Below are 13,379 nucleotides of genomic sequence, written 5' to 3' on the forward strand. Positions count from 1 at the left end.
TGTCCACCCAACTGAAGCAGATGCTCCTTTATGCCCTCTTCATACTGCTGTCTCAGCACTTTCCCTGTGTTTTTCATACTATTCATCATAATATGAAATTAATTTTGTTTGTTTGTTCACTTGTTTTCTGTCTTTCTCCAGCACTAGAGAGGAAACTCAAGAGGGTCAGACCACATCTCTCTTGTTCATGGTTTTCTCCTCAGAACTAGAACAGTTCCTAAAAAATTAGTTATGGAAGAATGGGGTGGGGCAAAAGAGGTAGAAAAGAAAGAGGGAGGGAGAGTTGTCCTGGAATTAAATTGAAGCTCTTCTGAATATAAAATACTACTTTAAATGATTATTATGAAAAGAAACTGAGGGTTTCTAACAAAAGTGATGAAAGTTCAGAAGAGTAATGCTTTTTTAATGAAATGATGCTTTGTTATTTTCAGAAATGGTATTATCTGTAAATTAAGATGCAAGTATATTCCTGTCAAAATAGATAGGTCAATAAAAATGCAATTCAAGACCAGCTATTATGAGGTAACATACTGTAAACATAAAAGTCCTGAATCTGAGTTACCTTTTATTTTGAACATTTCACTCAATAAAAATCTGATATATTGGGTGCAAGTGATGACATATTCCATACTAATGAAACTTTCCCATAGCTTAAATAAACAAATGTAGATCACCAAGTAAAATCAAAGCCAAGTGTATTTACACAACGCAAGAAAGATATGAATGGATTAGAACCTCTAATGGTTTATACCTCTCACCATTTATAACATAGTTTGAGAGTCTTTTGAGTGACAGGGTATTAGACTGTGCATTTCCAAGGGCCAAGCACTCTATTCACTTGTTAAAAGACTAAGAAATCTATGATACAAAGATATAAAGCGACTAAGGACATACCCCAGTCGTTTAAGGAGGGGTTCTGTCCAGTGATTCTGCGTCAGGCCACACTTATCAACCTTGTGCAAACTTTCCTCCTCACTAGTCCTGCTTCCTATGTGTGGAATCATGTTACATAACTTAAAGGGAAGAGTTGTTGGTTATCTCTCACTGTCTTCTTTCATTCCTGCAAAGGAGCCAAAAAAAATCTTTTCCTGGATCCCCAAAGGTACACAAATACAACCTACTCTTTGAATCCTTTTGTTGGAAAGGTTATAAACCGGATCTGCGTGGTGAGGGGAACCAAAGAAGTTCAGAAGACCTCCCTGATCTAGAAAGAATCCACCTTCTGGTTATACATGACCCCATCTCTACTTTTTAAAATACGTTGTTACTAGGGAGCTGCAACACGAAAACAAAGCATACGTTAAGTTTCTAGTTCTGTTTCATTTCTATTTTCAACAATAAATAATAGAACCCAAATCTTTCTCAAATATCTAGATTGTTTTCCTTTGTGAGAAAAAATAAATTATTGTTTTAGAGTGAGAGTCTATTGGGTTCAACCTCATTTTTTTCTTAGTCTTCTACAGAGTATTTTCAAGGTTTTCTTAATACCAGAAGAAAGATAGGCTCTTCAGGCAACCACTGCTAAACATCATTTAGCATCAGATGTCTTGTATTTTCATTGCCACTGCTGTCTTGGGGGTTATAAATGAATGAGAATATTCAAGTCAACTGCCTATTCTGTTAAGCTTCATACTCCACTCAGAGTGAATGAATGAATGACAGAATGCCTGTTTGAAGGAAGGCAACTGTTGTTTTTCTGGTTAAGACTCAACTAGTTAAGACCACAAAAGTTTAAGGTAACATTTAGAAATGCAGTAAAAAGAATCCACACATGTTTTAAATTTTTATTTGCTTACAAAAACAAAAGGAATAAAAATAGGTTTGCAAAAACTTATCTGCATGTACAAAATAATCCGTGTAAATAAGGAGGGCAAGCCTTGGAATACTGCTGGATAAACTGTTCATCAAAATTTGATCTCTTTGCATCAGAACCAGTGGAAAGTCCTTATTTTACATGTCAAAAACCACTGCAAAACTAAATCTATTGTTTAAATCACCAAATTCAGAAAGGTTATATTCTAACACATAACCTTGGCTAGCAGCGAAACCAGTTACCAAGTGATCAGAGTTAGACAGGTCAATTAAGCAAGAGGTAGGTTCTCCAATAATAATCCCTTTTTCTTTTCACCAAGGCTATTTGGGGCTAGAGGGATTCATAATCTTTGCATCTCTTTCAATTCCTGTTCTGTGAGGAACCTATTTCCCTCAAATACAATCATATCTGCCTTGTTGCATTTTAGGACTTGAGATCATCTAATACAGAAAAGATTCCATAGTTCAATATTTATGTGTGTGTGTATATGTGTGTTTTGTTTGTTTGTTGCCAAATTTTCTCTGAGCATTATTCTCTGGAAAAACAAATATTCTGGCATATCATTAAAACAACAGAGAAAAATGAATCCTATGGTGCCACAGATTAAGGGGATTTTTGGAAAACAGAATTTTTTGTCAATAACCATATCCAAGGAAGAGATTTAGGCTGATGAAAACAAGCCCCCCAAAGGTAATATACAAACCACATAATGCCATTCTTCTTGAATGAAGTCCCTTAAGAGGTCTTGCAGTTGGTTTTTGAATTTCTCATGAGACTATCAGATCCCAGAGCCCCACAATTCCATGGCTTCCAGCTCATCTTGAACAGGAGTGAATTCCGGCTGGTCAGGATGGGGAGCTAGAGAGGAAGAGTGGGGGTGGGGACTTGATAGGACCCAGAAACCATAAATTGATACTCTCCCCTCATATGGGTCCACAGAGACATAGAGTTGGTCATTAAACTACAGAGATACCCTGCTTGGGTAGAAAGCAGTAGCTACCTTTACCCACCACGCTGCTTGCTCCTTCCGCATGAGGTTTCAGATGGTTAGTAAAAGAAGGAAGGGACAGATACATTGCAGAAATTGTTAGAAAACTAGAATCACAGCCAGCTGATTAAATATTGTATGTTTTATTTACAAAAGGAACCCTGAAAACTCCGTAGATTTATGAAAAATAAATTTTAAAAACCGATCTCGTGTTAGAAATCCATCACCTGGGGGCTGCAGGGAGGGGAGGTGATGAGAGGAATCATGGAGAGTAGGGCAGACAGGGAGAAAGATGCCCATCAATCTTGTATGGGGACAGGATAGAAAAGAAGGCACAGATAAGTAACTTTATTACTGAACCTTCACAGAGGGGAGCTTGGGATCAATTCTTGGTACACATTTGTGTACCTGTATGCAAGCGGATATAGAGCAGTCCGTTTCTATTGTGGTTGACATGTGATTTGGTTAACTTCTGGTATATTACTGTGTGTGTGTAGGGAGCAGGGAGGGCAAGAGATGTAACAGTGGGCAGGTAGGGGAGAAGGTGAGGCAGGAAAGCAGAGTGCCCATTGCTAGGGGCAGGGGCTGGGTGGTGGTGGTCAACAGGACAATTCTTGTATCCATAGCCAATTTCCCAGAGTAGAGGCGTTGCACTTCAGTGCTGGTAATCATTGTAAGGGATCAAGTCTTAATAAAGGACAGCGAGATTTGAGAGAACAGGGAGGGAAGAGATGAACAGAGAAAAACACATCAGCAAAACTCTGACCAGTTCCTCTGGCAAATAAGGTTAAATTTAACTTCATCGACTAATAAGTTCATTGCCCCTAAGCAGTCTCTGAACCTTTCCTTGGTGCTTCAAGGGTGACGATGTCAGAAAATGTCCCATCGCACAACCCACCAGCATGCAGACTATAGATGTTTCTAGGAAGCATAATCTCTTTAGAGTCTCAGTCCAGTAGTTAGTAATGAGGCAAGGATATCAGGGCCACTTTCGCTACTCTTTAAAATGATTTTTGGTCACCTACGTATGTGGTGGGCAGGATGTCACCCCAAAGAATCTAGGGGATCCCAGTTATGGGGAAGTTCTAAGTGGGAGGTTTCCTCAAAACAAGAGTAAAATTTGACAGGACATCAGGGCCACACCACAACAGTGACATAGAATGAGGGGCCCAAAAGAATGTTTGAATAGGTCCCCCAGTGACCAAACATGAGGTCAGAGGCCAAGTGTGTGCAAATTGCCATTTGGAAACAAGGAAGGCTTAGATGTGCTGTTATTTTGAATTCCCTCTATGGCTTTTAAAGAGGTAACCTCTAGAGTCATTTGCACTTTATAAAAGATGCCGCGGGATAATTGAAGGCAATGAGAAGTTCAAGTTCTGTTTCCCTGCCATCATCGGTCTACTTTGCATAGCACCCTTTCACCATTATGGTAGGAACCATAGTAAAACACTGCTCAAGAGGCTGGCACTTACCTCCCACCCCGTAGGCAGAACATGAAGAGGGGTCGCAGTATCCAGGCTGGCCGGAAGGACCTTGTGGTCCAGGCACCCCCAGGTGACCGGGTGCACCCCTTGGTCCAGGAGATCCAGGGGGCCCTGGGCTTCCAGGCCGACTCTCCCCTGCAGGTCCTAAAAAGCATCCACAAATGAAAATAGTTGGTCTCTTTATTACCGCAGGGTGAGTTTTGAGACCAAGAAGTAAACTCTTACAAGAAGCAACCGTACACGTCTTGACAGTTAGGATAATCTGCCTCTTTCTACTCATTGAGTTCTTCCTAAACTGGATTCCCTGGGAGAGGATCCTACTTTAGTCACACATTCTCCTGGAGGGCGGTGCTTTTAATCAGCTCAGGAAATCTGGGAAGCAAAATGTATTCTTTCCTATCACCTCTGGGATATTAAAGGGAAAGGAGGATTCCACTCTCAACCATGTTTTCTTTATGGAACTTCTGTTTCCCAGTGTCATTCCTTATGAATTCAGTGTATGGGAGTGCACATACACACACACGTGTGCACACACAAACACACATACACATACACACACACACACACACAGACACTCAGTTTCAACCTCATCATCTATACTGGTTTATGGCAGATAATTGAAATAAATTAGTCTGGGTCTGAAAGAAATTATCCTACAGGAGAAAAAGGAAAAGTCTGAAATTGAACCCAATATACTAATCCAAAATTTCTTTAGGCTAGTTTTATAACAGCTGAAAATTTAGATTAAGTGAAAATAGGAGAGAGAGTAAAATTTTTGTGAATTAAAGCAGTTTAGCAGGCTGGGTTTTGTTTTGTTTTGTTTTGGTGGTTGTGGGTTATGTTTGTTTTTAGGTCTGGATTCCAACAGTGTTTAAAAGATATTCCTTTGTAACCCCGTGGCAATCTTGTGTTTACTGACTACTTGAATGTAATCAATAATGTTGTAAAGATTTTGTAGGGTATCCAATGGACACTTGTCTCATTAGGGAGACCAGCTCAGGAATGATATAGATGCCTGATCACTGCACTGTACACCTGAAGCTGAACAATAATGAATGTCAACTACAATTATGTATATATATATATATATATATATATGTATATATATATATACATATATATATATATACATATATATACACACATATATATATATACTCATAAGAAGTGGAGTACATTAGGAATAGGAATTAGCATTAGCATTAGGAATAGAGACAGTGGAAATGTAATGGCTCTGTGAGAAGTCATAGGGATAGTGGATGGGGGGAGGGGGGTTGACACAGTGTGAGGGATATAAATGATAAATGTCTAAGTATTATTTTGTTTTGTGCACCTGAAACTAATAAAAAAAAGATATCCTTCACCTAGCACCAAAATGAAACTTAGGAACAACTATTACCTTTTATTTGAAAAGTGTTATGGCCTCAGATACCTTCAGTTTCATTCAATCAGCATTCATAATCATGCATTCTGTGTAATGCATGATGCTAAATCAGTTTCTCACATAATCTCGAATAACAGGAATATTTATACTCAAAAGGAGTGCATTGCATTAGGAATCTATCCTAGAAAAAGCACTTTCCAAAATCATTATTAGGTTGGAAGGAAAAATCTGTAAAGCATTTGATTCAATGTGGCCAAAACTGGGATTATAAATATCCAACTGGATTCCAATTTATAATTTTAACAAGTATGGTCATCTGAAGGCTATTCTTATAATTCTAACGAGTGTAAGCATCTGGAGACCATTCTGAAAGCAAGCACCTAGTAATGTAGACAAAACATAAAACTTTACCCAAAACTCATTCAGTAAGTACCAGGGTGGCTGAAACTATCAGCGCTCATCAAATATCCATGTGTTCCTCGAGATTTTGAGCTTCCCTTGCAGGTCAGCTGGGGCTGTGTGACTAGTTCCAGCCAGCGAAATACGACAAGTGACGTCTGCCATTCTGCATTGAGGAAGCTGATAGCTGATATGCTTCCTTTATCTGTTTCCTGGAGGCCTTTTTCTCCAAAATGGAGGGAAACCACCTTACATCAAACTTTGCATGAGTGTGATATAATCCTTTATGGTGTCGACCCACTAAGCATTTGTTACTACAACAAATCCTAGCCTATCCTAACTCATGCAACCAGTAAGATCCAGAATAGGCTGTAACTTGGAGGGCTTGTATTAGGAGGATTAACAAATTGGCCTCCTAACAAAAGGAATGAGAAAAACAGCCATTCCAGTTAGATACAAGGACATAATATGGCCTTTTTCCTCACCTGTGATATCCAGTGAATATGAAGATCTAGAATTTTCATTTGCAATTTCCTGTCAGGTAGGGAGATTTACCTGCTGGCCCAGGGGGACCTCTTGGACCTTGGCTTCCAATGCCTGGGTTTCCTTTTTCTCCCTTGACACCAGTTAGACCTGATAATAAAAAAAAAAAAAAAAAAAAAAAAAAAATAGAAAAGAAAAAGTTCTCCTTAAAATAAAATCTGGACAGTGCATTTCTTTCTGGGTTTCCAAAGGACCTCTTTGGAATGAAACCATGATGGGGTTCGTCTGCATTATGGTTACCATGGGACATTTAAATTAAATCCTGCACTGGTGACTTACGCACAGCCACACATAGAACACGGGCTCTGTATCTGAGCATGGCATCTGCATTTGCAATACTGCAAAGTTATCTTCCTCCTTCCTGCTAAAGTGGTTCAGCCTGCCAGGAGCTGGCCGGTGTCTTTGCACGCACGCGGCCATCAACATATGCAGCTGGCACGCCACAAGTAACACAATAGAAGTCACAAGTGAACATGTCTAACATTTTCCTTTTGGTCCACCCTGTAATGTATCTGCAAAAGGCATGAATTATAATTAGGCAGCAGAGTTCTAAAGAGCGTGAGTTTCCATTAAAAACTTGGAAGCCTCAGGAAGGCCTGTGTTTGATTTGGCTGATTCAGCCCCATAAAAAAATCTAAACCTATTCATGTGTCTTTTCCACAGAGCTGACTTCTTATTCCAAATAATTTACGGTGCTATTAACAAACTATACATTTTCATAGGCAAAAACCAAAGAAGCATATGCTTGGACACCTCGGTGTCCAAGGAGGTTCGATCACAAGATCGCTGGACAGGTGACAGCACGTTGCACTGAGGTCCAACCAGTCCGAGAGAGAGAGTTGCATCAGACTGGGGTCTGGGTTACCCTGACTCACATCCCAGAAGATCTCTGGTGTCTGTTTTTCATGTGCAACAATGCTTTGAAATAGCAGAATGTGGAACTGCATCTCTATGCAATTACACTAAATAGAGAAATTATGTGTGAATTGGCAAAGCCTAGAAAAGGAACACAAATAATTGAAAATAACCAATTTGATGGGGAGTAGGCATGCAAGTGCCTTACAGTATTTAAGATGACAAATGAGTCTTTTTTTTTTGCCTCTGATTAAATGCAATACATATTCAGACAAATTAGGGGATCCAACACGCAAGACCTTCAGCCCTTGAAAAATAATCACTTTTAATATCATGTTTTACAACTTCCAGAAAGAAAGGTGTTCGTGTAGTATTTGCTCTGGAAATAGTTGGTTAAAAAAAAAAAAAGTGATGACCAACTAATATTTTTTTTTCTATACGACACATGCAATCATAATCACTGCACATGACTGTCCCTTGATTAGAAGCTTTGGTGTCTGTGTGTTTCTTGTGACCACCTCGTGGGGTCAGGGCAGACCTGACATCTTGTAAAAAGCCCTTCTTCCTCGTTAGTGGTCCTCAGGGCTACTCCATCCACTGCTGTGCTTCCCCAGTACCCATGCCTGTTGCACGTGGCATTAGTGGCATTTTCTGAGCTGAAACAAGGTCAGCACAACAAGGACAGGGCAGGGCACCACCCGCCGAGCCTATGCTCTCCTGCTTCTGGCTTGATTCCTCTCTTAGGAAATGATAAGAGAGTGATTCCTCAAAAAAAAAAAAACACAAACAAACAAAAAAAAAAACGCAAAAAAATAAAAAAACCATTGCATATGAGTTTAAGAAACACACGACTTAGACTAGTCACCATTTTTAATGCTTGATTCTGACAGAAAACCAGCCTGAGTCAACCTACTGGGCATTACCCCGTTAGTTACAAGTTTAGCTAATTGGTTAATAATTGGAGTGACTATGTTTGAGCTGGTAGAAGGTCTCTCGCTTGCGAACGATTGTGCCCTAACATGCCTCAGGGAATTTAGCAGAAACTGCTTCTTCTGTTAGAACTGGAGTCATGTTCCCCACAGGGAAGCACCAATTTTTAAAGAATTAGAACATAATAAAATACATGGATGACTAATACCAGTCTGCACATGATTCACTGCGTGGGACTCAGGGGCCTCCCAGGATCGTATGGGTCTCAAGGATCAGTGTTAACAACATGGAGTGTCAGTGATTCTCCCCAAGAAGAAGACAGAGGAGATTAGCCTGAACAGCACATCCAGGAACACATTCTCGGGAACAACCCCGAAAAGAGTTTCCTGACTTATCCTTTACGCCTTCATAAAGAAACCAAAAGGCGGGAAAGATTGGCTAGTAGAAAGTCTAGTTGTTTTAATTTTCCAGTTATATAGAGAAAAATCAAGTGGAATTTGATGTTGTCTGTAACACAAGTCAAGGTAAGAGAGGCAGAGCCTCACAAACCCATTCTAGCCCCTCAAAATGCTTCAAAAAAAAAAAAAAAGAAAGAAAAAAATTCTAAGGACACAATGATATATTAAAATAGAATTTTAGAGTTTACTATCCTTGGTGTTATGATCCAGCTGTACGTGGGCTAATATATAACTATGTGTCCACTTTTGGTTCTGAGACTGAAGGAATACTCATGTCCATGACAACTGCGCTTGGTTATACATTTTTTTGGAATAAAACAAAAATGTTAAAAATCAATATTTAAGTACCTAAGATGAGGATTGAAATGAAGGCTAAGCTTAGAGACTGCAGATCTCTAAAAATAGATCTGGATATATTTTGACGAGCCTTGTAGGCCTTGATTAATATGAGGGAAATCAAAATGTCCTAAAATAGCCTGTGACTGTCCTTGAGATGACAGATGGCAATGGAGTCTGGGGACAGTCATTCTTTACAGACAAAATGCAGTCATCACCCACAGAAGGGCTTCCCTCCTAAATCTCTGTGAAGACCCAAGATCGGGCCCCTTGATGTAGAGATGGAATCAGCAGAGCTAAGTGCCAGCACGCTTTCCACAAGGCATTGGGATTCCCAGTTGCACAGGACAGACCTATCTGACACACCTTTCTCACCTTGGCTGTCTCCAAAATACTCCTCATTCTTCAAGACCCAGCTCAACGCTTCTCTATAACCACAACAGGCAGAAGAAGCACAAGAGATTCAAGAGGGCAAGGATGATCTGTCTTATCCATGGCTTTCTCTTATTTATCCCAAATACTTCTACGGTGCCTTCCACATGGCACATAACTAACAAATAACTATTGTTACAAGTTAACAAATAAATATATGAACAAACAAATGAATTAATGAATAAATGAATGAGTTCTCTGTTTCCGTATTACCTGACCTCCTTTGCCACTTACCCCATTGCATTGCTTGTTCCTATATTCATTTAGTCTGGAACTATAAGCCTGTTGACTGGAGGGATTATCCCCATTTATTACTCTACTGTCAGAGCCAAGCAGTGTCACATGTAATAGGTGCCTAGTAAACACTGGAAGACGAACTGAGTGACTGAATGTTTATACCAACCTGCAGCTGACTGTTAAAAGCAAGCATGACCTTGCAGAATCAACAAACAAAATTCCTTAGGCTGCAGCTTTGCTCTTCCTCTCACATGCCTGGCTTATGTGAACACTGCTTTTTCTAACAAGTTCCTTGTGTGGTCATATCAACTACCAGTGCCTCTGAGAAATGAGTATCATTGGCTCTGATGAAGTTTCACTTTCTGCCATTCTTTAAAAAATGAACATAGCTGATGTAAATGATATACATCTAATTTACGAAAATATGATTTAGATTTAGCTAAGATGAAAGTAGGAGTTACCAGAAATAATTAGGATAATCAGAGAAAAGTCTTTTCTCTTATTCATCCAGTATTTTGTTTGGTCTTTTTGAATGAGAACTTTTAAGATCTACTTGCTTGGATCTTACTGTCGTATTTTTTTTAAAACTTTTTAAATAGACTCTACTTTTTTAGAGCAGTTTTAGGTTCACAGCATTATTGAATGGAAAGCACAGAGAGTTCCCGTATGCTCCCTGCCCCTACACCTCCATAGCCTCCCCCATTACCAATGTCCCCCACTAGAGTGGTACGTCTGACATATTCATTTTTTCTTAAGAGTCTCATTAAAAACCATTTCAGGTCTACCTGATTCTCCCTTACCAAATATGTTGACCCTCCAATGTTTTATTTTCTGGTCTACGAAGGCAGAGGCCTGTTTGTTTTAGCTCTGCATTGTATTCCTAGTGCCAGGCACATACAGACACTCAAGAAATGACTGTCTAACAAGGTAGCTGGCATATCAAGCTATGCCTATAAATGACCTCACTAGGGTTTAAAGGCTAGATGCTTTACATGTATAAACTCAATTAGTCTTTGCAAGAACTGAGAGAGCAGGCACTACTATTAACTCTAAAAGAGGGCTGTAACGCCGAGAGGTTAAGTCACTTGTCCTTAGCTAGTAAGAGCCAAGATTTCACTGTACGCAAGTTGGTGCCAAAGCCTGTACACTTAACCACTGCATTTTCTTCTCCACCCCACGCTGGCTTTCTAGGCTGCGTGTCTTTTCTCGTTTGCTGTAGTCGTCGCTTCCTGAACTTCCTGCTGAATCTGTCTGCACATTTTCTCTGATTCAACACTCTGAGATGTGGTTATCACATTTCCTCAGCTTACTTCCCTGGGTTTGTGCACTTGACCTCTGCTCTGAGCAAGACTCGGGATGGATTTTAAGAAGATTCATCCTGCTCAGACTGACTCCATGTCCCGGGTCAGGCCCTTGGTTATTAGTTTCCCATTTCCTTTGGCCTGTTGGCCTCTGAGTAGAGAGATTGTACTCAGTTTTATGCCCCTCGGCCACATCGAGCACCGTAAGGTGGAGTTTCATTCTACTCCATGGAGGATAGTCACCCGCCTCTTGATTCCTAGCATTCTAAGCAAGGCCTGGTTAATGCTTTCATTGTAATTCACTGTAATTCTACCAAAAGTCACAGAAACTGTGAGACGAGGCTTCAGCTATGTTATTATATTGTCCGTTGCCTGGGAAATGATGGTGGTAAATTGCAAGTAGAATCTGTGATTCATGCAACGTATGTTTGAATGCCACTAGGTACAAGGTGCTGGACCAGATTCCTAGCTACAAGATGGAGGATTAGTTGGACTCAATCCAACAACTATTTTTTGTACTTTTCCAGCCTCTGCTATTTCTACATGATTGGCTGTAGGATTAGTGCCAACATGTACAACTCCACATTTTGGGCTTAGGTGGCCAAGATTGGAAAACACGTGCTTACTTCAAATGTCAACAAACTTATCAAACTGTTTCTGAGGGACCCACTTCCTAGTGCCTTTCCCATAAAACAACTGGCCACCTAGTTGTTTTCAGGGCTCTGCCATGGAAAGATAAACCATTCTGGATCTCTCAGGCACACAGAGAGAATTTAATACAGGGAATTGGTTACAGAGGTAATAGAAGGACAGAGAAGCTGAATAAAGGTATGAAGCAACACATCAATTAGCAGCACTATCACCCTTAGGGGTCCAGGGACAATGGGAAGAAATGGAGTGATTGGAGCCCAGCACCTAGAGCCTTCTGCTAGGATCAAGAAGGAAAATGAGAGATTGCTCAATAGAAGTGGGTCCCTCTTCTATTGGACAATAGGGTTGTAGCCACAACCAGAGTCACAGAGAAGGCAGGGGTGGAGGTGAGGGGAAACATATGCTGAGTTTCCCTTCTTGAGACCCTCTAATCCTCCTCAATGACTCCCACTGGCTGAACCTGCCTAGAAACAGAAGGCAAGGGCATCTGAAAACAGAGTAACATGCAGCTAAAGAATAGAGGAGGGCAAGCTGAAAGCAAGCTGCCCAGCCCAGTGCCAATATCAGGCACTAGAGAATACAGTCAAAATCACCCTTCCTGCCTGTAACTGGCCACCACATAGGAGGGCTGACAATTCAGTTCACAAACTCATCCTAGAAAAAGTGCTACATACCTCATTGCTGATTATCATTATGGTCCCTTTGGAAGTACTCCCCTTGGGAAGCTATGCACCGACATCAGCACCTAGTCCACCCTTCAAAGCAATTTTGGAACTCTTTTTCTGGAATGGCCATCAGAGCCTTCGTCATATTACCCTTGATGTCCTGAATGTCATTCAAATGTCTTTCTTTCAATATTTCCTTTATCTTCAGGTAAAGAAAGAAGTCACTGGGAGCCAGATCAGGTGAGTAGGGAGGTTGTTCCAACACAGTTATTTGTTTACAGGCTAAAAACTCCCTCACAGACAGTGCTGTGTGAGCTGGTGCATTGCCGTGATGCAAGAACCATGAATCGTTGGCAAAAAGTTCAGGTTGTCTAACTTTTTCACGCAGACTTTTCAGCACTTCCAAATACGTAGTAAACTAAGTTAACTGTTTGTGCAGTTGGTACAAATTCATAATGAATAATCCCTCTGATATCAGGAAAGGTTAGCCATGTCTTTGCAACAAGTTCGCGAACTTAATTTTCAAACCACATAGTAAGGAAAACAGACAAATAAATAAGTAGCTATAATGTGGTGTGAGAGTAGCTACAACAAAATATGAGTGCACGGAACTGAAGCATCTGTGGGGAATCACAGCCTTGCCAATATAGCCGACCCTTGAAGTGAAGTGTTGAAGAGCAGGCATCAGCCCTGGAATGAAGGAGCCAATGGAAACACATGCACAAAGGTCAGCAGGTAAGCGAGGACGGGGTGTGCCTGGGGAACGAGAGGTGGCTTGGTATGGCTTTGGCAGCTATGCTGGGGAGCAGTAGAATAAGAGGCCATTCTAGGACAGGTCATGACAAACTTTATGTCTCAGACAAGGGAGTTTGGATATGGCTGGCCTCTCACATGGTACTTCTT

At 40.5% G+C, this 13,379-nt stretch overlaps 1 protein-coding gene across 3 annotated transcripts in view; it reads right to left on the bottom strand.

The window, feature by feature from the left end:
• Nucleotides 1–1,790: 1,790 nt before the first annotated feature.
• The window catches only part of COL14A1 (collagen type XIV alpha 1 chain), a 202,731-nt gene continuing 191,142 nt past the window's right edge, over nucleotides 1,791–13,379 (bottom strand). For 2 of the 3 annotated variants that reach the window (XM_081070912.1, XM_081070911.1), the window contains exons 46-48: nucleotides 6,624–6,701; nucleotides 4,274–4,429; nucleotides 1,791–3,488 (exon numbers count right to left, since the gene is read on the bottom strand). In XM_081070912.1, coding sequence (XP_080927038.1) covers nucleotides 3,457–3,488; nucleotides 4,274–4,429; nucleotides 6,624–6,701 — 266 coding nt within the window. In that variant the 3' untranslated portion in view covers nucleotides 1,791–3,456. The remainder of the gene's footprint in view (nucleotides 3,489–4,273; nucleotides 4,430–6,623; nucleotides 6,702–13,379) is intronic. The other variant, XM_081070910.1, reaches the window with a different exon arrangement.

The sequence above is a fragment of the Rhinolophus hipposideros genome (genome assembly GCF_964194185.1).
Source record: "Rhinolophus hipposideros genome assembly, chromosome: 13".
NCBI lineage: Eukaryota > Metazoa > Chordata > Mammalia > Chiroptera > Rhinolophidae > Rhinolophus > Rhinolophus hipposideros.